This window comes from Jaculus jaculus, chromosome 1 (genome assembly GCF_020740685.1).
Source record: "Jaculus jaculus isolate mJacJac1 chromosome 1, mJacJac1.mat.Y.cur, whole genome shotgun sequence".
Taxonomy (NCBI): domain Eukaryota; kingdom Metazoa; phylum Chordata; class Mammalia; order Rodentia; family Dipodidae; genus Jaculus; species Jaculus jaculus.
The window spans coordinates 229579818-229601350 of record NC_059102.1 but is presented as its reverse complement, the minus strand read 5'-3'; the positions used below and the strand labels follow the sequence as shown (position 1 = coordinate 229601350).

At 45.1% G+C, this 21533-nt stretch overlaps 3 protein-coding genes across 4 annotated transcripts in view; 1 reads left to right on the top strand and 2 right to left on the bottom strand.

Annotated features, from left to right (window-relative positions):
• Cdk10 (cyclin dependent kinase 10) overlaps positions 1–11194 on the bottom strand; it is a 26193-nt gene extending 14999 nt beyond the window's left edge. For both annotated transcript variants that reach the window (XM_045156136.1, XM_045156131.1), the window contains exon 1: positions 11063–11194. The gene's annotated coding sequence lies outside the window, so the exon portion shown is untranslated. The remainder of the gene's footprint in view (positions 1–11062) is intronic.
• The window catches only part of Spata33 (spermatogenesis associated 33), a 12408-nt gene extending 923 nt beyond the window's left edge, over positions 1–11485 (bottom strand). The window contains exons 1-2 of the mRNA XM_045156171.1: positions 11413–11485; positions 11063–11242 (exon numbers count right to left, since the gene is read on the bottom strand). Of these exons, the coding sequence (XP_045012106.1) occupies positions 11063–11242; positions 11413–11449 (217 nt within the window). The 5' untranslated portion in view covers positions 11450–11485. The remainder of the gene's footprint in view (positions 1–11062; positions 11243–11412) is intronic.
• The window catches only part of Chmp1a (charged multivesicular body protein 1A), a 22493-nt gene continuing 12413 nt past the window's right edge, over positions 11454–21533 (top strand). The window contains exon 1 of the mRNA XM_045156162.1: positions 11454–11710. Coding sequence (XP_045012097.1) covers positions 11704–11710 — 7 coding nt within the window. The 5' untranslated portion in view covers positions 11454–11703. The remainder of the gene's footprint in view (positions 11711–21533) is intronic.

Below are 21533 nucleotides of genomic sequence, written 5' to 3'. Positions count from 1 at the left end.
GAAAAAAATAAATAAATAAATGTAAGCCAGGCATGGTGGCACATGCATTTAATCCCAGCACTTGGGAGGCTGAGGAAGGATTGATCGCCATGAGTTCAAGGCCAGCCTGAGCTAGAGTGAGACCCTACCTCAAAAAAAAAAAAAAAAAAAAGCTGTAAACTTAAACACTGCACATGTTTGAGTCCTACCCTTCCAGGTGGTTCACATGCCCATGCCATCCACAGTATAGAAGCTGCTTAATAAATGCATGCTGGGCTGTGCACCTATGTCTACATACAGAGTCCTGGCCTCTAGGCCTATCAAAGGATTCTCCATCCTTTACGTGACCAACTTCCTTTAATGTATAGGTTTTATTTCCAAATTTTATTGTTTTCATTGCATGCAATGTGCATTAGTTACTCTACTTGCTGCTGTGAGCAGCAGTGTAAGGGAGGGAGGGTTTATTTAAGCTTGTAGTTCCGGAAGGGACATAGTCCATCATGGCAGAGAAGGCATGGTGGCAGGAGCTTGAGGCATCGGGTCACACTGTGTCCATATTCAGGTAGCAGAAATAAATGCTAGTGCTCACTTGCTTTAGCCTTTCTCTTTAATCTGCGGCTCTAGTCCATGGGATAGTACTACCCACATTTAGGTGGTTTTTCCCACCTCAGGCACTGAAATGTAGAAACTTCACAGATATGCTTAGAGTTTGTCTCCTAAGTGATTTGAGATCTTATTAAGTTGATATTATTAACCATCATAACTTGTTTTTATTTTTATGTGTGTGTATATTTTGTACAGGCAGGCTAGGGTCTTTTGCCTCTACAGATGAATGCTTGCCTGCCTTTATGTGGGTGGCTGGGGAATTGAACCTAGGCCCACAGGCTTTGCAAGGATCTCCAACTGCTAAGCCATCTCCCTAGCTCCACAGTGGTTTTTTTTTTTTTTTTTTTTGGTTTTGGTTTTTCAAGGTAGGGTCTCACTCTAGCTCAGCCTGACCTGAAATTCACTCTGTAGTCTCAGGGTGGCCTCAACTCTCGGTGATCCTCCTACCTCTGCCTACCAAGTGCTAGGATTAAAGGCATGCGCCACCACGCCCAGCTGGTTTGGTTTTTCCAAAGTAGGGTCTCACTCTAGCCCAGCCTGACCTGGAATTCACTATGTAGTCTCATGGTGGCCTCAAACTCACAGCGAACCTCCTACCTCTGCCTCCTGAGTGCTGGGATTAAAGGTGTGAACCACCACACCTGGCTGACACAACTTGTTTTTATTGGGCAAGAAGTAGAACTTCTAGGTCAAATTATAATTTTATATTTGTGAAATTTGCTGGGAGAAGGAGGCATGGTGGTACATGCTTATAATCCCAGCACTCAAAAAACAGATGGACAGCAAGGCATGATGGCACATACCTTTAATCCCAGGAGACAGAGGAATCTTTTCCTTAATGTAAACTTATAAAATAGTTATCCATTTTCTTTCTTAAGAATTTTATTTGAGGAGCTGGAAGGATGGCTTAGCAGTTAAAGCATTTGCCTGAGAAGCCAAAGGACCCAAGTTTGATTCCCCAGGACCCACGTAAGCCAGATGTACAAGGAGAACACAAGCACCTGGAGTTTGTTTACAATGGCTGAAGGCCCTGGAAAGCCCATTCTCTCTCTCTCAAATAAATAATAAAATTATTAAAATTTTATTTGAGGGCTGGAGACATGGCTCAGCAGTTAAAGTATTTTCCTGCAAAGCCTAATGACTTGGGTTCAGTTCCCCAGTATCCACGTAAAGCCAGATGCTCAAAGTGGTGTATGTATCTACAGTTTGTTTGCAGTGGCTAGATGCCCTGGTACTCACATATTCCCCCAACCGTTCTCTCTTCTCTCTCTGCTTGCAAATGAATAAAATTAATTAAAAATTTTAAATATTCTATTTTTTTTTTTGACAGAGAAAGAGGGAGAGAGAGAATGGGCACACTAGGACCTTCAGCCACTGCAAACAAACTCCAGACACGTGCGCCCCCTTGTGCATTTGGCTTACGTGGGTCCTGGAGAATTGAACCAGGGCCCCTTGGCTTTGCAGGCAAATGCCTTAACCGCTAAGCCATTCCTCCAGCTCTAATTTAATTTTTTTAAATTTCTCTGTGTGTATGTGTGTGTATATGAGTACACCCAGGTCTCTTGCCACTGCAAATGAATCCTAGATGCACATGCCACTTTTTATGCTATATTTATATGGTACTGGGGAATCAAACGAGCTGATAGGCTTTGCAAGCCAAGTGCCTTTTTAATTGGTGAGCCACTGCCCTAGCCCATTAATCCACGTTCATTTAGTACTTTTGTGGGTTTTTTTTGGTTTTTTTTAGTTTCTTTTTTATTTATTTGAGAGAGAGAATGGGCTGTAGCCTCTAGCCACTGAAAATTCATGTGCCACCTTGTGCATCTGGCTTACATGGGTCCTGGGGAATAGAACCTGGGTCTTTTGGCTTTGCAGGCAAATGTCCTAACCACTGAGTCATCTCTCCAGTCCTATTTTGCTTTTTTTTTTTTTAAATTTTGTGGAGCTGGGTGTTTTGGCACACGCCTTTAATCACAGCACTTGGAAGGCAAAGGTAAGAGAATTGCAGAGAGTTTGAGGTCACTCAGACTACATGATGAAATCCAGGTCAGCCTGAGCTAGAGTGACACCCTACCTTAGAAAGCCAAAAAGAGAGAGAGAAAGAGAGAGAGAGCAAGAAAGGACAGAGAGAACTGTTTTGTTGTGCCAGGGCCTCCAGCCACTCTAATAGTACTCCTGATGTGTGTGCCATCTTGTGTGCATGTGTGACCTTGTGCGCTTGCATCACCTTGTGTATCTGCTTATGTGGGAACTGGAGAGTCGAACATGGGTCCATAGCCTTTGTAGGCAAGTGCTTTAACTGCTAAGTCATGTCTCCAGCCACCTTTTTTGGTTTTTCAAGGTAGAGTCTCACTCTGGTCCAGGCTGACTTGGAATTCACTATGTACTCTCAGGCTGGCCTCAAACTCATGGCAATCCTCCTACCTCTCTGCCTCCCAAGTGCTGGGACTAAAGGTGTGCACCACCATGCCTGGCTGTTTTTGCTTTTTTTTTTTTTTTTTTTGTGGTTTTTTGAGGTAGGGTCTCACTGTAGCTCAGGCTTCCCTGGAATTCACTATGTAGTCTCAGGGTGGCCTTGAACTCACAGCGATCCTCCTACCTCTGCCTCTCAAGTGTTGGGATTAAAGGTGTGCACCACCACACCCGGCTTGGTTTTGCTTTTTTAAATAAATTTATTGTGTGTATATGGGCATGCTACTTTTTGGGTCTGGTTTATGTCGGCAGCTTGAGAATTGAACCCCAGACAGGCATGGTTTGCAAGTAAGTGCCTTTAACCTCTGCTCAATCTTCTTAGCCCATTTCTGTTTTGTCAAACAGTCTTAATATGTAGCCCAGATTGGCCTAGAACTCACAATTCTGATGTAGCTACCCCAGTGCTGGGATTATAGATGTGACTACACTTGGCAATTGCAATGTTTACTTTTTTTTTTTCAAGGTAGGGTCTTGCTCTAGCCCAGGCTGTCCTGGAATTCACTATGTCGTCTCAGGGTGGCCTCGAACTCAGTGATCCTCCTACCTTTACCTCCCAAGTGCTGGGATTAAAGGCGTGCACCACCACACCCATACCTACAAAATTATTTTTAACTTTGTTTGTTTTTCTAGGTAGGGTCTTGCTCTAGCCCAGGCTGACCCAGAATTCACTATATAGTCTTAGGCTGGCCTCAAAGTCACAGCTATCTCGGCCTCTGGAGTGCTAGGATTAAAGGCATATACCTGGTTTAAAAATTTATTTTGGCCAGGCGTGGTGGTGCATGCCTTCAATTCCAGCACTTGGGAAGAATAGGTGGGCAGATCGCTATAAATTCGAGGCCTGCCTGGTACGACAGAGTTCCAGATTAGGCTGGGCTAGAGTGAGACTCTACCTCAAACAAACAAACAAAAAAAGTATTTGTCAGGGTTTTTTGCCCCTGCAGATGAATGCCTCTCCAGCTTTACTTGGGTGGTTTAAGAATTGAACCCAGTCTGGCAGGTTTATAAGCAAGCACCTTTAACTACTGAGCCATCTTTCCAGGCCCCTTTAAAATTGTTTGCAATTTATGATTTATGTGATTGTGTCTGTATGTGTGTATGTAGGGAGTTCAGTGCTCCGCCTTCTTTGGGACAGGACCTCTCACCATCGCAAATGTCTGTCCTACAAGTGGCTTTATGTGGGTTCTTGGGAATTGAATCCAGGCTGGCAAGCTGTGCAAAGCAAAGCACCTTTAAAAGTTGAGCCATCTCAGAAGCACTGGTGCGCCCATTCTCTCTCTCTCTCTCTCCTTCTCTGTCTCTAATAAACAAATATATAAAAGTTTGTTAAAAACTTAAAAAAGGGGCTGGAGAGATGGCTTAGCGGTTAAGCGCTTGCCTGTGAAGCCTAAGGACCACGGTTCAAGGCTCGGTTCCCCAGGTCCCACGTTAGCCAGATGCACAAGGGGGCGCATGCATCTGGAGTTCGTTTGCAGAGGCTGGAAGCCCTGGCGGGCCCATTCTCTATCCCTCTATCTGTCTTTCTCTCTGTGTCTGTCGCTCTCAAATAAATAAATAAAAAATTAAAAAAAAAACTTTAAAAAAAGCTGAGCCATTTCCCCAACCCCTGGAGACAGGATTTTATGATGTAGCTCAGGCTGTGTGGAACTCGAGTCTCCTGCCTTGGCTTCCTGAGGGCTGGGATTGCAAGTATAGTGCCTGGTTTGATACTAGTACCTATTTCATTTAATTATTATTTATTTTTGGTTTTCCAAAGGTAGAGGTTCACTCTAGCCCAAGTTGGTCTGGAATTCACTATAGTGACTACAGTCTCAGGGTAGCCTTCAACTCACAGGTGATCCTCCTACCTCTTGCCTCCTGAGTGCTGGGATTAAAGGCATGTGTTACCGTGTCCAGTTCTATTATTGTTATTGTTATTATTATTATATTATTAAATAATTATTTTACACTATTAATATATTATAATGTGTATTATATATTATTATTGTTTTTTGAGGTAGGTTCTCAATCTAGCCCAGGCTGACCTGGAATTTACTATGGAGTCTCAGGGCAGCCTCCAACTCATGGCAATTCTCCTACCTCTGCTTCCCCAGCGCAGGGATTAAAAGTATGCACCACCATGCCCTGCTCCCTATTATTAATTTCACAAAGTAGGGTTTTGCTCTAGCCCAGGCTGACCTGGAATTCACTATGTAGTCTCAGGCTGGCCTTGAACTCATGGCGATCCTTTTACCTCTGCCTCTGGAGTGCTGGAATGTGCCATCATGCCAGGCCCTTATCCTGTTTTTCTTTTTTTTTTTCTTCCTTCCAGTTGCTACTACAGAGACCATGCTGATCTCAAACCTGAGGCCATCCTCTTGCCTCTGACCCCTGAATGTTGTGTGCCACTCCTCTCCTCTCCTCCCACTCCCCTCAGCTTTCTCTGCAAGGCATGGAGCCCAGGACTTCAGGAATGCTACATAACAAATTGCCACAAATGTAGTGGCTCAGTCAACACCTGCATTTATGGTTTCCCAGTCTCAGTGGTCCAGTCCAGGCGCAGCTTGACTAGGGCTGTGTTCAGAATCTGAGCCGTGCAGTATCTTCTCATGTGCATCTTGGGTTAGGGTAAAGGTTTCTTTGTGGCTCAGTAACAAGTACTGATGTCCCATTTTCCTGCAAGCTGTAAGCAGTAGATTGTTGGGGCCAATTTTTTTTTGAATTGTTTTGAAATAGGCTCTTGCTATGCAGCTCTAGTTGACCTCAACTCATGAGGTTCCTTTTTTTTTTTTTTTTTTTTAATTATTTGTTTTTGTTTTTTTGAGATAGGGTTTCACCTCTCCTTCCTGAGTGCTGGGGTTAAAGGGGTGTGTCACCATGACCAGTATGAAGATCCTTTTTGTCAACATCTGATGTGCTGGAATTGCAGATGTGCATGACCACACCCATCTTGCTGAGTTTAAAAACATTTTTGGGGGGTTTTTCTTTTAAATTTAATTTTCATTATTTCATATATGCGAGAGATAGGGGGGGAGAATGGGCGTGCCAGGGCCTCTAGCCATTGCAAATGAATTCCACACATGCATCTCCTTGTGCATCTGGCGTACATAGGTTCTGGAGAGTCGAACCTTGGTTCTTAGGCTTCACAGGCAAGCATCTTAACTGCTAAGCCATTTCTCCAGCCCATTTTTGGCTTTTCAAGGTAAGGTCTCACTTTAGTCAAGGCTGACCAGGAGTCTCAGGCTGGCCTCAATCTCACAGTGATCCTAACACCTTGGACTCCTGAGTGATGGATTAAAAGAGTACACCACCACACCTGGCTTGCAGAAATTTTTTTTAAATTTTGGGGGGGTTTATTTTTATTTATATATTTGAGAGCAACAGAGAGACAAAGGGGCAGGCAGACAGAGAATGGGCATGCCAGGGCATCCAGCCACTACAAGTGAACTCCAGATGCATACACCAACTTGCACATCTGGCTTACATGGGTCCTGGGGAATTGAGCCTAGTACTGGGGTCATTAGGCTTCACAGACAACCACTTAACCACTAAGCCATCTCTCCAGCCTGCTTGCTAAAATTGAAATATATATAAATAAATTATTATTTATTTATTTGAGAGAGAAAGAGGAAGAGAGGGAGGGGGGGGAGAGAGAGAGAAAGAGAAAGAATGGGTGCACCAGGGCCTCCAGCCACTGCAAATGAATTCCAGACACATGCGCCATCTTGTGCTTTATGTGGGTACTGGTGAATTGAACGCAGGCCATCAAGATTTGCAAGCAAATGCCTTTAACTGTTGAGCTCTCTCTTCAACCCCCATTGCTGTTGTTTTTTTCTAGGCAGGGTCTCCATCTAGTCCAGGCTGACTTAGAACTCACTCTGTACTCCCCAGCTTACCTTGAACTCACAACTCACAGTGATCCTTCTACTTCTGCTTCTCAAGTGCTGGGATTAAAGTCGTGTGTCACCACGCCTGGTTATATTCACTTTATTCATCCACAAATCATCTCAGTGTATGGTAAGATGCTGCAGTACAACTAATGTCTCAAGTTCCAGGCAATTTCACTAGCATCATTTATTGTAGAACTTTTACTTTCCCACTGGTTTCTGGATCAATTTTATTATACACATAAGTATACACTACATACATATACAAATTTGTTCTCCATAATTTCTGCTATTGCTCTGCTCTTTTTTTTTTTTTTTTTTTTTTTTTTTTAGGTAGGGTCTCACTCTGGCCCAGGTTGACCTGGAATTCACTATGTAGTCTCAGGGTTGCCTCGAACTCATGGCGATCCTCCTACCTCTGCCTCCTGAGTGCTGGGATTAAAGACGAGTGCCACCACACGCAGCTTTTTCTTTTTCTTTTTCTTTTTCTTTTTTTTTTTGTTGCATTGCTCTGCTCTTATACTGGCACTATAATGAGAACTAAAATGATTATAACTTTTGATTTATTTTAAACTTTTTATTTAAAAAGTATTTATAAATTCACAAAAAGTTGCAAAATTAGTGAAAAGCAGTCCTAAGTGCCCTTCACCCAATTATATCCAGTTGTAACATTTTGTGTAACTGTAGTATAATACCAACATCAAACTGACATTGATCCAAAGAACATAATGTGGCTTCACCTGGATCAGGACACTGTTCCACCAGAGACCTCTTCCTGCCCCCTGAGGTCACATCTGTTCTTCCTGCCTCTCATCCTTAGCTTCTATAATCAAGTCTGTTCTCCATCTCTATGATTTTGTCATTTGGACAATGCCACATAATTAGAATCATACAGAATATAAAGTTTTATTAATTTTAATTTTAATTTTTCGTAATATAAGGTTTTGAGAGTGCTTCCCCTTTTTTTGAGGTAGGGTCTTGCTGTAGCCCAGGCTGAGCAGGAATTCACTATATAGTCTCAGGGTGGCCTGGAACTCATGGTGATCCTACCTGTGCCTCCCAAGTGTTGGGATTAAAGGTGTGTACCACCATGCCTGGTGAGAGTGCCTTTTTTATACAGTATGGTTTTACAGATATTTTTATTGGGAGAGAGGATGAGTATAGGTACACCAGGGCCTTTTGCCACTGCCAAAGAATGCATGCATTACGGTGTGCATATGGCCTTACGTGGGTACTGGGGAATGAAACTCAGACTGTCAGGCTTTGCAAGAAAGCACCTTTAACTGCTGAGCCATCTCTTGAGAACTTTTTTTTTTTTTTCATGTGTGTGTGCACCTATGTGTGTGTGCACAAGGCCAGAGGAAAACCTCAGAAATCGTTTTCAGGAATGCCATTTCTTTCTTTTTTAAAAACCAATTTGTGTGCATATATGTATGTTCATGTGTATGGGCGTGGGCACACGCTTGCTGCAGCATGTGTGGAGGTCAGAGGACAGCTTCTTGTGTTGGTCCTTGTTTTCCACCTTGGTTGAGGCAGGGGCTCTTACATAGTAGTTCAGCACTGTGTGCTGGCCTGTAATCTTCTGGCAATTGTCCTGTTTCCATCTCCTTTTGCTCAGGGGGAGTGCATTGTTATCACAGATGCTAGCACTGTAGTTCCGGGCTTTTGATAGGGTTTGAGAATCCAAACTGAGGTACTCCCACTCGTAACACAAGCATTTTTATCCACTGAGCCATCTCCTCTCCCTAACCCCTAGTTCAGGACCTCTTATTGGCCTAGAACTTACCAATGAGGCTAGACTGGCTGGCCAGCAGTCCCTGGGGTCTTTTGTTGTCATCGTCTTCTCTCTCTGTCTGTCTCTTTTTTTTTGTTTGTTTTGAGGTAGAGTCTCTCTCACTCTAGCCCAGGCTGACCTACATAGTCTCAGGGTGACCTTGAGCTCATAGTGATCTTCCTACCTCTAGCTCCCGAGTGCTTGGATTAAAGGCATGTGCCACCACACCTGGCTTTTTCTTTCTGTTTTTAGCGCCAGGGATCCTTCTGTCTCCATCTCCCCAACATTGGTATTACAGGTGTTCATATACTTTTTCTTTTTTATCTGTCTGTCTGTCTGTCTGTCTGTCTATCTATCTATCTATCTATCTATATATATATATATCTTTTTTTTTTCCTTTTTTGATGTATGGTCTCACTCTAGCCAAGGCTGACCTGGAATTCACTATGTAGTCTCAGGGTGGCCTCGAACTCACGGCGATCCTCCTACCTCTGCCTCCCAAGTGCTGGGATTAAAGGCGTGCACCACCATGCCCGGCTTTCTATCCATACTTTTTATTTGGGTTTTGGAGGCTGATAACTCAGTTCAAGTTATAAGGCAAGCACGTTCCTCAGATCCTCACCTGTTTCTTTTCTTTCTTAATGGTGCTTGGGATGAACCCCAGGGCTTGACACATACTAGGAAAGTGCTCTGCCACTGAGTTGTACATCATTGCCGAATGAACTCTTTTTAAAATATTTTATTTTTTATTTACATAAGAAAAGAGGGAGAGAGGGAAAGAGGCAGAGAGAGAGAGAGAGAGAGAGAGAGAGAGAGAGAGAGAGAGAACGGGTGCACCAGGGCTTGCAGCCACTGCAAATGAACTGTAGACACATCCACCACCTTGTGCCTCTGGCTTACGTGGGTTCTGGGGAGTTGAACCTGGGTCATTTGGCTTTGCAGGCAAGCACCTTAACTGCTAAGCCATCTCTCCAGCCCTCTTTTGTTCTGTTTATTTTTTGAGTTAGGGTCTCTTACCTGAGGCTGACCTGAACTTCACTATGTAGTCTCAGGCTGGCCTTGAACTCATGGCTATCCTCCTATTTCTGCCTCCTGAATGCTGGACTTAAAGATGTGCGCCACAACACCCAGCTTTTTTCCCCCCTTTCAATAAATATTAAAAAGTATTTTTTAGCAGGGCGTGGTGGTACACGCCATTAATCCCAGTACTCGGGAGGCAGAGGTAAGTGGATGGCTGTGAGTTCGAGGCCTGAGACTACATAGTGAATTCCAGGCCTACAAAAATTTTTTTTCTTTCTTTTTTTCTTTATGATTCTCTGAGGTAGGGTTTCACTCTAGCTTAGGCTGACCTGGAATTCACTATATAGTCTCAGGGTGCCCCAAACTCACTGTGATCCTCCTACCTCTGCCTTCCAATTGCTGGGATTAAAGGTGTATGCAACCACACCGTTACCCCACCTCACTTATTTCAGATAAAGAGGCAGAGAGAGGAAGAGAGAGAGAATGGGCTCACCAAGGCATCCAGACACTGCAAACAAACTCCAGATGCATGTGCCACCTTGTGCTTCTGGCTTGTGTGAGTCCTGGGGAATCGAACCTGGGTTCCTTGGCTTTGCAGGCTAAGCCATCTCTTCATCTCACTAGGGTTTTTTTGCTTCCCTTACTGACCTGTATTTTCGAACCAGAAAAACCTTTCTAAGGCACACACCCATCATACCTCCCTTGTTTTAAATACTTCATTCTGTTTCCACAATCCAGGTTAATAGTGGAAGACTTTTTTTCAGGTGTTATTTTTCTTTTTCCTTTCTGATTTTGTGGTCTCATCTCTACCCACATACACCCAAAGTACGGCTATACTAGTATGCCATAAAGTGGACAGATGTGACAAATAATTTTACTCTTATGTCACCCATAATTTGCTCCTCCTTGCTGGCCCTCCCATCTTGGTGTGAGGTGCAGTGAGTCCAGGGTCTCCTCAGGAACTGTTCTCCTCGGAAGCCACACTCCAGCCTGCACATTTTCTCGAGGTTCTGCCCCAGGATGTGACAGGTTGAAGGAATTACAGTGACACCAGAAATTACCCAGCCCTCCTATGTGTGACCTCTCACCAGGCTCTCTTTGGAACGTAAGGCCGGCCTAGACCTCACTATAGAATGCCAACTGGCCATGAATTAACAACCTCCTGCACAGCCTCCTGAGTGCTGGGATTTCGGGTGAGTGCTGGGATTCAGCCACAGGCCCCGGGGTGTACCACAGGAAAACACCCGTGCTACGCTCATAAACGACGCCGAGAATTCTGGATATGAATCTACTATCTCATCAGGGTCTTGGAAACAGACCCCAGCCCAGAGGCCGTGATGTCTCCTACCTTCGTAGGAAGCAGAAGACTTCCTATGCTTGGTCGACCCGGACCCTAACAGGTTATCGGAATGCTGATTCAAGGCCTCCTTCTCTCCCTGCTTGGCCTCCTTCTCCGTCGTCTTGTCCTTAGCCTTTGGAACTGAATGGGGGGGATTTGAATGGGTGGGGGTCCTCTTTTGCTCCTCATCTGAAACACACGGATAATCAGTTAGACTCACACAGGACTGATGCAGGGGGATGCCCCCTCCGGCTCAGCAGTCCGCTCAGGTGCAGCCATACTGGCCACCTGCGAGAGGCCACCTGCCCACCGCTTCTGGCCTCGGAGAGCGCGCCTCGTCGCCGGGCGCCGCCCTTTACCTTTCCTCTGTTTGGATTTGCTTTTGGACAGGCCCATAGGTGACCGCGCCGACCGTGTGGGCGGCTCGTAACCCCGAACGACTCATAAAACCCACACCCCTCCCGCGCGTCGGTCACCACGGCAACGGGCGGAGCGCAAGCTCGCCGCAGAGCCCCGCCCAGGCTGGGCATTTGGTCTCGCGAGAGCGGGCCGCGCGAGGCGAAGCGACTCCGGAAGTCCTCAGGAGGAGCTGCCAGTGGGCCGTATCGTGTCGGCCGCACCGCCCGGACGGGTGCTCTGCCAGACTGACCATGGACGGTAAGGGGCCGCCACCCACCTGGGGCTCGGGAGGAGGTTTGGTGGATGGCGGAGGCTGACCCCAGGACCCGCACCCGGCTTTTGACTGCGTATCCGGACCGGGACCTGCCCCTGGGCCTGGGCCTCCACCCCAGATTCCGGACCAGGACCCCTTCCCTGGATTCCTCTCCGTATTCCATCCTGGATCTGTCTCCCTCCCTTGACCCCAGATGCGACTGGCCTTTCTAGGATCCCCACCACTATCCCTCGGTTTCTGACCCCATGGTCCCAGGTTCAGATCTAGAGGTTCTCGTTCCTTGCTATGCTTCTGCCTTTGAGTCACCGGGGATGACTGGCCAGAAGGCATCTGTAAAGATGGTAGTTGCACCCCTTGACCTCAACACCACCTGGAGAAAAAGGAATGCTCCCGGCTCGAAATGTAGTTTTACTCGTTTTTTTTTTTTCCTCGCCAACAGTAGTTTTATAAAAACCTGTTAGCCAGGAGTGGCGGCTCACGCCTTTAATGCCAGCACTCCAGAGGCTGAGGTAGGAGGGTCGCTGTGAGTTCCAGACCACCCTGAGACTAAATAGTGACTTCCAGGTCAGCCTGGGCTAGAGTAAGACCCTACCTCGGGAAATAACAAAACCAAAAATACTTTTTGAAATGTAGAAAGCTCTTTAGCTGTGTGAGTGTCATGAAGGAAATGTGTAAAAGTGTACATAGTTTGCCTTCAGAGGGAAGATGTGGAAGTACACTAGCCTCCCAAGAGGAAAGATTGTATTCGTTTTCATGTGTATGTGAGTTTGTGTGGGTGTGGACACTTGTGTGTGTTAATGGGAGTGGAGGCCAGAGATTGATAATTGGAGACTCCCTCTGTTGCACTTGCTCACTGTCTCCCCTAGTTCTGAAGTTGGAGCCCAGCAAGTATTCTTCCACAGAGCTAAATCCCCAACCCTCTATGTTACTTTTTTTGATCGGATCTCTCACTGAACTCAGAGCTCATATAGAGTTTTCTAAACTAGTGAGCCAACTTGCCCAGGGGATCCTCCTGTCTCTACTTCCCTAGGACCAGGATTACAGATGCATGCCACCGTGCCTGGTGCTGGGGACGGAGTCTAAACTCAGTTCTTCACTCTTGTGCAGCAAGCGTTTTTCCCTCCGTCCTGTTAACCTTATCCCTTAAGAATAAAAAATCTAGGGCTGGAGAGATGGCTTAGCGGTTAAGTGCTTGCCTGTGAAGCCTAAGGACCCCGGTTCGAGGCTCGGTTCCCCAGGTCCCACGTTAGCCAGATGCACAAGGGGGCGCATGCGTCTGGAGTTCGTTTGCAGAGGCTGGAAGCCCTGGCGCGCCCATTCTCTCTCTCTCCCTCTATCTGTCTTTCTCTTTGTGTCGGTTGCTCTTAAATAAATAAATAAAAAATTTAAAAAAAAAGAATAAAAGATCTAAAAAAAAACTTGTTTGTTTTTGTTTTTTCAAGGTATGTTCTCACTGTAGCTCAGGCTGACCTGTAATTCACTATGTAGTGTCAGGGTGGCCTCGAACTCACGTTGATTCTCCTACATCTGCCTCCCAAGTGCTAGTATTAAAGGCATGTGCCACCATGCCTGGCTGTATAATTTTTTTTGTTGTTCCATAACTTACTCTGCTCTTCAGGGAACTTTTCTTAAGCCCATGCCAGTTTTCTCCAGCTTTTTGTTAAATTTTAGAGTCCAGTCCCATCAAAGTCTGGATTGAGAAGAATTCCTCAATCCAGAGGGAAAGGAATTTGACCTACAGCCAGTGGGGTGGCGGGGCCACACCCAGGCGCACTTTTCTTTCCACCTCTTTTTCAGGTGACCTTTGCTTCCGAGAGTCATAGCCAACTCTGGCATCTCTGGCCATACTTTGGCCTGGACCACTGTCTGTAGACAGGTGATAGATGGTCAGATGCAGAATTCATTGTATCCCCACCCCCACCCCAAGTAGGTTTCATCTCGTTTTTATGCCTATAGATCCTCAGTACTTCATGCTGGGTTGGTGGGTAGCTTTTTCAGAAATCAAGTGTCACAGGGCTGTGTAAAGTTAGAAATTGAGTAAATTAGATGAATGTCATGACTCACATGTATAGTTCCAGCTTTTGGGAGGTGAAAGCAAAAGGATTAGAAGTTCAAAGTCATTCTAATCCAGGCTATATGATAAGTTTGAGGCCAGCCTGGGGTACGTGAGACTCTATTTCAAAAGAAGCAAAATTGAGGACTGGGGAGATGGCTCAGTGCTTAAGGCAGCCTGCAAAGCCTAATGACTTGGGTTTGATTCCCAGTACTTGCCTGCGTAAAGCCAAATGCACAGGCTGTTGCATGCATCTAGAGTTTGCTTGCAGTGGCTGGAGGCCCTGGTACACTCATTCTCTCTGTCTGTCTTTGCTTGCAGATAAGTTAAAACAAAAAAAAATTAAAGAGGCAGCTGTGGTGGTGCACACATTTAATCCCAGCACTCAGGAGGCAGAGGTGGGAGGGTTGCCATGTTTTTGAGCCACTCTTGAGAGACTACATAGTGAATTCCAGGTCAGCCTGGGCTAGAGGGAGACTTTATCTCAACACCACCCCCCAAAAAAAATAAGAAAGAAAAAAATTGAGGCCTGATGAGATAGCTCAGTTAGTAAAGTGCTTGCCTCACAAGCATGAGGATCTGTGTTTGACGCCCAGAACCTATGTTCTGTGCTGTGGGCCTTATAGCCTGCAGCTGGAAGATGATGTTCCTGAGACTACCGCCTGAGGTTCTCCTCTGGCCCCCACACATGTGCACTCACACATTAAAAAAGGAAGGGGGGCTGGAGAGGTGGCTTAGTGGTTAAGGTACATGCCTGGAAAGCCTCAGAACCCAGGTTCAATTCTCCAGGTCCCACATAAGCCAGATACACATGGTGGCACATGCATCTGGTGTTCGTTTGCAGTGGCTAGAAGCTCTGCTGTGCCCATTCTCTCTCTCTCTGTCTCTAAATGAATAAAAATAAATTTAAACTGTGTGTTGTAGTGCATGCCTTTAATCCCAGCACTTGGGAGACAGAGGTCGGAGGATCACCATGAGTTTGAGGCCACCCTGAGAATACAGAGTGAATTCCAGGTCAGCCGGGAGTAGAGTGAAACCCTACCTCAAAAAAAACAAAAAAGGGATGGGGGAGCTGGAGCTTGAGAGGTGGCTCAGTGGTTAAAGTGCTTGCCTGAAAAGACTAACGATCTTAGTTTGATTCCCCAGTAATGTAAAATCAGATGCACAAAGTGGTACATACATCTGGACTTCGTTTGCAGTGGCTAGAGGCCCTGTCATGCCCATTGTCTCTCTTATTGCCCCACTCTGGTCAGGCATGGTTGGTGTGGTGGCGCATGCCTTTAATCCTAGTACTCAAGAGGCAGAGGTAGGAGGCTTGCTGTTTGAGGTCAGTCTGAGACTACATAGTGAATTCCAGGTCAGCTTAAGAAAAAAAAAGAAGGGAACTGGAAAGGTGGCTCAGCAGTTAAGGTGCTTGCCTGCAGAGCCCAAGGACCCAGGTTTAATTCTCCATGACCCATGTAAGCCAGATGCACAAAGTGGACCATGCATCTGAAGTTCATTTTCAGTGGCTAGAGGCCCTGTTACAGCCATTCTTTCTCTCTCTCTCTCTCTTTTTTTTTTTTTTTAAGGAACGTCCAACAGACTGGCCTTTCTACAAAATATTATTTATTTATTTCAGAGAGAGAGAGAGAATGGGTATGCCAGGGCCTCTGGATACTGCAGACAAACTTCAAGTGTATATGCCACTTTGTGCATCTGGCTTACATGTGTCCTGGAGAATTGAAGTTGGGTCCCTTGGCTTTACAAGCAAATGTCTTAACTGCCAAGCCATCTCTCTAGCTCATAAAAATATTTTCTTAATTTTATTTATTTGAAAACGACAGAGAAAGAGAGAGAGAATGGGTGTGCCAGGGCCTCCAGCTACTGCAAGTGAACTCCAGACGCGTGCGCCCCCTTGTGCATCTGGCTAACGTAGATCCTAGAGAATTGAGCCTAGAACCAGGGTACGTAGGCTTCACAGGCAAGCACTTAACTGCTAAGCCATCTCTCCAGCCCCCATAAAAATATTTTTAAAAGATTTAAAAAAAAAATTGAGGGCTTGAGGGATGGCTTAATGGTTAAGGTGTTTATCTGCAAAGCCAAAGGACCTAGGTTTGATTCCCCAGGACCCACGTTAGCCAGATGCACAAATGGGCACATGCATCTGAAATTTGTTTGTAGTGGCTGGAGGCCCCAGAGTAGCCATTCTCTCTCTCCCCCTCCCTCTTTCTTTCTCTGTCATATAAATAAATAAAAACATATTAAAAAATTAAAAAAATAGAAATTGAATAAATAGACATTGGACTCTACCTAGCTCTCAAGTTTTGCTGGATGAGTAGCATGTTCTATTAGCAGTGAATCTTTTTTTGTTTGTTTTGAGGTAGAGTCTCTAGCCCAGGCTGACCAGGAACTCACTATATAGTCTCAGGCTGGCCTTGAACTCATGGCGATCCTTTTACCTCTGCCTCTGGAGTGCTGGAATGTGCCATCATGCCAGGCCCTTATCCTGTTTTTCTTTTTTTTTTCTTCCTTCCAGTTGCTACTACAGAGACCATGCTGATCTCAAACCTGAGGCCATCCTCTTGCCTCTGACCCCTGAATGTTGTGTGCCACTCCTCTCCTCTCCTCCCACTCCCCTCAGCTTTCTCTGCAAGGCATGGAGCCCAGGACTTCAGGAATGCTACATAACAAATTGCCACAAATGTAGTGGCTCAGTCAACACCTGCATTTATGGTTTCCCAGTCTCAGTGGTCCAGTCCAGGCGCAGCTTGACTAGGGCTGTGTTCAGAATCTGAGCCGTGCTGTATCTTCTCATGTGCATCTTGGGTTAGGGTAAAGGTTTCTTTGTGGCTCAGTAACAAGTACTGATGTCCCATTTTCCTGCAAGCTGTAAGCAGTAGATTGTTGGGGCCAATTTTTTTTGAATTGTTTTGAAATAAGCTCTTGCTATACAGCTCTAGTTGACCTCAACTCATGAGGTTCCTTGTTTTTTATTATTTGTTTTTGTTTTTTTGAGATAGGGTTTCTCCTCTCCTTCCTGAGTGCTGGGGCTAAAGGGTTGTGTCACCATGTCCAGTATGAGGATTCTTTTTTTTAATTTTTAAGTTATTTTTATTTATTTATTTGAGAGCAGCAGACACAGAAAGAAGGAGAGAGAGAGAGAAAGAGAGAGAGAGAGAGAATGGGCACACCAGGCCTTCAGCCACTGCAAACGAACTCCAGACATGTGTGCCCCCTTGTGCATCCGGCTAACATGGGTCCTGGAGAATGGAGCCTTGAACCCGGGTCCTTAGGCTTCACAGGCAAGCGCTTAACTGCTAAGCCATCTCTCCAGTCCAGTCAGTATGAGGATTCTTTTTGTCAACCTCTGATGTGCTGGAATTGCAGATGTGCATGACCACACCCATCTTGCTGAATTTAAAAACATTTTTTGGGGTTTTTCCTTTTTAAATTTAATTTTCTTTTTTCTTTTTCAATTTTTTTTTTTTTTTTTTTGATTTTTCGAGGTAGGGTCTCGCTCTGGTCCAGGCTGACCTGGAATTAACTCTGTCATCTCAGGGTGTCCTTGAACTCATGGCAATCCTACCTCTGCCTACCGAGTGCTGGGATTAAAGGCGTGCACCACCACGCCCAGCTTTAAATTTCATTTTATTTATGTGTGGGGGGGGAGGGGGGGAGGGGAAGGGGAGGGGAGAGGGAGGGGGAAGGGAGGGGGGAGGGGAGGGAGAGAGAATGGGTGTGCCAGGGCCTCTATCCATTGCAAATGAATTCCACACATGCATCTCCTTGTGCATCTGGTGTACATAGGTTCTGGAGAGTCGAACCTTGGTTCTTAGGCTTCACAGGCAAGCGTCTTAACTGCTAAGCCATTTCTCCAGCCCTTTTTTGCCTTTTCAAGGTAAGGTCTCACTTTAGCCAAGGCTGACCAGGAATTCACCTCGTATTCTCAGGCTGGCCTCAATCTCCCAGTGATCCTACCACCTTAGACTTCTGAGTGATGGATTAAAAGTGTACACCACCACACCTGGCTTGCTGACATTTTTTAAATTTTGGGGGGGCTTTATTTTTATTTATATATTTGAGAGCAACAGAGAGACAAAGGGGCAGGTAGACAGAGAATGGGCATGCCAGGGCATCCAGCCACTACAAGTGAACTCCAGATGCATACACCAACTTGCACATCTGGCTTACATGGGTCCTGGGGAATTGAGCCTAGTACTGGAGTCCTTAGGCTTCACATACAACCACTTAACTACTAAGCCATCACATCTCTCCAGCCTGCTTGCTAAAATTAAAAAATATATATATATATATATATGAATTATTATTTATTTATTTGAGAGAGAAAGAGGGAGGGAGGGAGACAGACAGAGAGAGAGAGAGAGAGAGATAGAGAAAGAATGGGTGCACCAGGGCCTCCAGCCACTGCAAATGAATTCCAGACACATGCGTCATCTTGTGCTTTATGTGGGTACTGGTGAATTGAACGCAGGCCATCAAGATTTGCAAGCAAATGCCTTTAACTGTTGAGCTCTCTCTTCAACCCCCATTGCTGTTGTTTTTTCTAGGCAGGGTCTCCATCTAGTCCAGGCTGACTTGGAACACACTCTGTAGTCCCCAGCTTACCTTGAACTCACAACTCACAGTGATCCTTCTACTTCTGCTTCTTAAGTGCTGGGATTAAAGTCGTGTGTCACCACACCTGGTTATATTCACTTTATTCATCCAGAAATCATCTCAGTGTATGGTAAGATGCTGCAGTACAACTAATGTCTCAAGTTCCAGGCAATTTCACTAGCATCATTTATTGTAGAACTTTTTCTTTCCCACTGGTTTCTGGATCAATTTTATTATACACTTAAGTATGCACTACATACATTCAAAACGTTGTTCTCCATAATTTCTGCCATTGCTCTGCCCTTTTTTTTTTTTTTTAGGTAGGGTCTCACTCTGGCCCAGGTTGACCTGGAATTCACTATGTAGTCTCAGGGTTGCCTCGAACTCATGGCGATCCTCCTACCTCTGCCTCCTGAGTGCTGGGATTAAAGACGAGTGCCACCACACGCAGCTTTTTCTTTTTCTTTTTCTTTTTCTTTTTTTTTTTGTTGCATTGCTCTGCTCTTATTCTGGCACTATAATGAGAACTAAAATGATTATAACTTTTGATTTATTTTAAACTTTTTATTTAAAAAGTATTTATAAATTCACAAAAAGTTGCAAAATTAGTGAAAAGCAGTCCTAAGTGCCCTTCACCCAATTATATCCAGTTGTAACATTTTGTGTAACTGTAGTATAATACCAACATCAAACTGACATTGATCAAAAGAACATAATGTGGCTTCACCTGGATCAGGACACTGTTCCACCAGAGACCTCTTCCTGCCCCCTGAGGTCACATCTGTTCTTCCTGCCTCTCATCCTTAGCTTCTATAATCAAGTCTGTTCTCCATCTCTATGATTTTGTCATTTGGACAATGCCACATAATTAGAATCATACAGAATATAAAGTTTTATTAATTTTAATTTTAATTTTTCGTTATATAAGGTTTTGAGAGTGCTTCCCCTTTTTTTGAGGTAGGGTCTTGCTGTAGCCCAGGCTGAGCAGGAATTCACTATATAGTCTCAGGGTGGCCTGGAACTCATGGTGATCCTACCTGTGCCTACCAAGTGTTGGGATTAAAGGTGTGTACCACCATGCCTGGTGAGAGTGCCGTTTTTATACAGTATGGTTTTACAGATATTTTTATTGGGAGAGAGGATGAGTATAGGTACACCAGGGCCTTTTGCCACTGCCAAAGAATGCATGCATTACGGTGTGCATATGGCTTTACGTGGGTACTGGGGAATGAAACTCAGACTGTCAGGCTTTGCAAGAAAGCACCTTTAACTGCTGAGCCATCTCTTCAGAACTTTTTTTTTTTTTCATGTGTGTGTGCACCTATGTGTGTGTGCACAAGGCCAGAGGAAAACCTCAGAAATCGTTTTCAGGAATGCCATTTCTTTCTTTTTTAAAAAACAATTTGTGTGCATATATGTATGTTCATGTGTATGGGCGTGGGCACACGCTTGCTGCAGCATGTGTGGAGGTCAGAGGACAGCTTCTTGTGTTGGTCCTTGTTTTCCACCTTGGTTGAGGCAGGGGCTCTTACATAGTAGTTCAGCACTGTGTGCTGGCCTGTAATCTTCTGGCAATTGTCCTGTTTCCATCTCCTTTTGCTCAGGGGGAGTGCATTGTTATCACAGATGCTAGCACTGTAGTTCCGGGCTTTTGATAGGGTTTGAGAATCCAAACTGAGGTACTCCCACTCGTAACACAAGCATTTTTATCCACTGAGCCATCTCCTCTCCCTAACCCCTAGTTCAGGACCTCTTATTGGCCTAGAACTTACCAATGAGGCTAGACTGGCTGGCCAGCAGTCCCTGGGGTCTTTGGTTGTCATCGTCTTCTCTCTCTCTCTGTCTCTTTTTTTTTTGTTTGTTTTGAGGTAGAGTCTCTCTCACTCTAGCCCAGGCTGACCTACATAGTCTCAGGGTGACCTTGAGCTCATAGTGATCTTCCTACCTCTAGCTCCCGAGTTCTTGGATTAAACGCATGTGCCACCACACCTGGCTTTTTCTTTCTGTTTTTAGCGCCAGGGATCCTTCTGTCTCCACCTCCCCAACATTGGTATTATAGGTGTTCATATACTTTTTCTTTTTTATCTATCTATCTGTCTGTCTGTCTATCTATCTATCTATCTATCTATCTATATCTTTTTTTTTTTCCTTTTTTGATGTATGGTCTCACTCTAGCCAAGGCTGACCTCGAATTCACTATGTAGTCTCAGGGTGGCCTCGAACTCACGGCGATCCTCCTACCTCTGCCTCCCAAGTGCTGGGATTAAAGGCGTGCACCACCACGCCCGGCTTTCTATCCATACTTTTTATTTGGGTTTTGGAGGCTGATAACTCAGTTCAAGTTATAAGGCAAGCACGTTCCTCAGATCCTCACCTGTTTCTTTTCTTTCTTAATGGTGCTTGGGATGAACCCCAGGGCTTGACACATACTAGGAAAGTGCTCTGCCACTGAGTTGTACATCATTGCCGAATCAACTCTTTTTAAAATATTTTATTTTTTATTTACATAAGAAAAGAGGGAGAGAGGGAAAGAGGCAGAGAGAGAGATTGACAGAGAGAGAGAGAGACAAAAAGAATGGGTGCACCAGGGCTTGCAGCCACTGCAAATGAACTGTAGACACATCCACCACCTTGTGCCTCTGGCTTACGTGGGTTCTGGGGAGTTGAACCTGGGTCATTTGGCTTTGCAGGCAAGCACCTTAACTGCTAAGCCATCTCTCTAGCCCTCTTTTGTTCTGTTTATTTTTTGAGTTAGGGTCTCTTACCTGAGGCTGACCTGAACTTCACTATGTAGTCTCAGGCTGGCCTTGAACTCATGGCTATCCTCCTATTTCTGCCTCCTGAATGCTGGGCTTAAAGATGTGCGCCACAACACCCAGCTTTTTTTCCCCCTTTCAATAAATATTAAAAAGTATTTTTCTAGCAGGGCGTGGTGGTACACGCCTTTAATCCCAGTACTCGGGAGGCAGAGGTAAGTGGATGGCTGTGAGTTCGAGCCCTGAAACTACATGGTGAATTCCAGGCCTACAAAAATTTTTTTTCTTTCTTTTTTTCTTTATGATTCTCTGAGGTAGGGTTTCACTCTAGCTCAGGCTGACCTGGAATTCACTATAGAGTCTCAGGGTGCCCCACACTCACTGTGATCCTCCTACCTC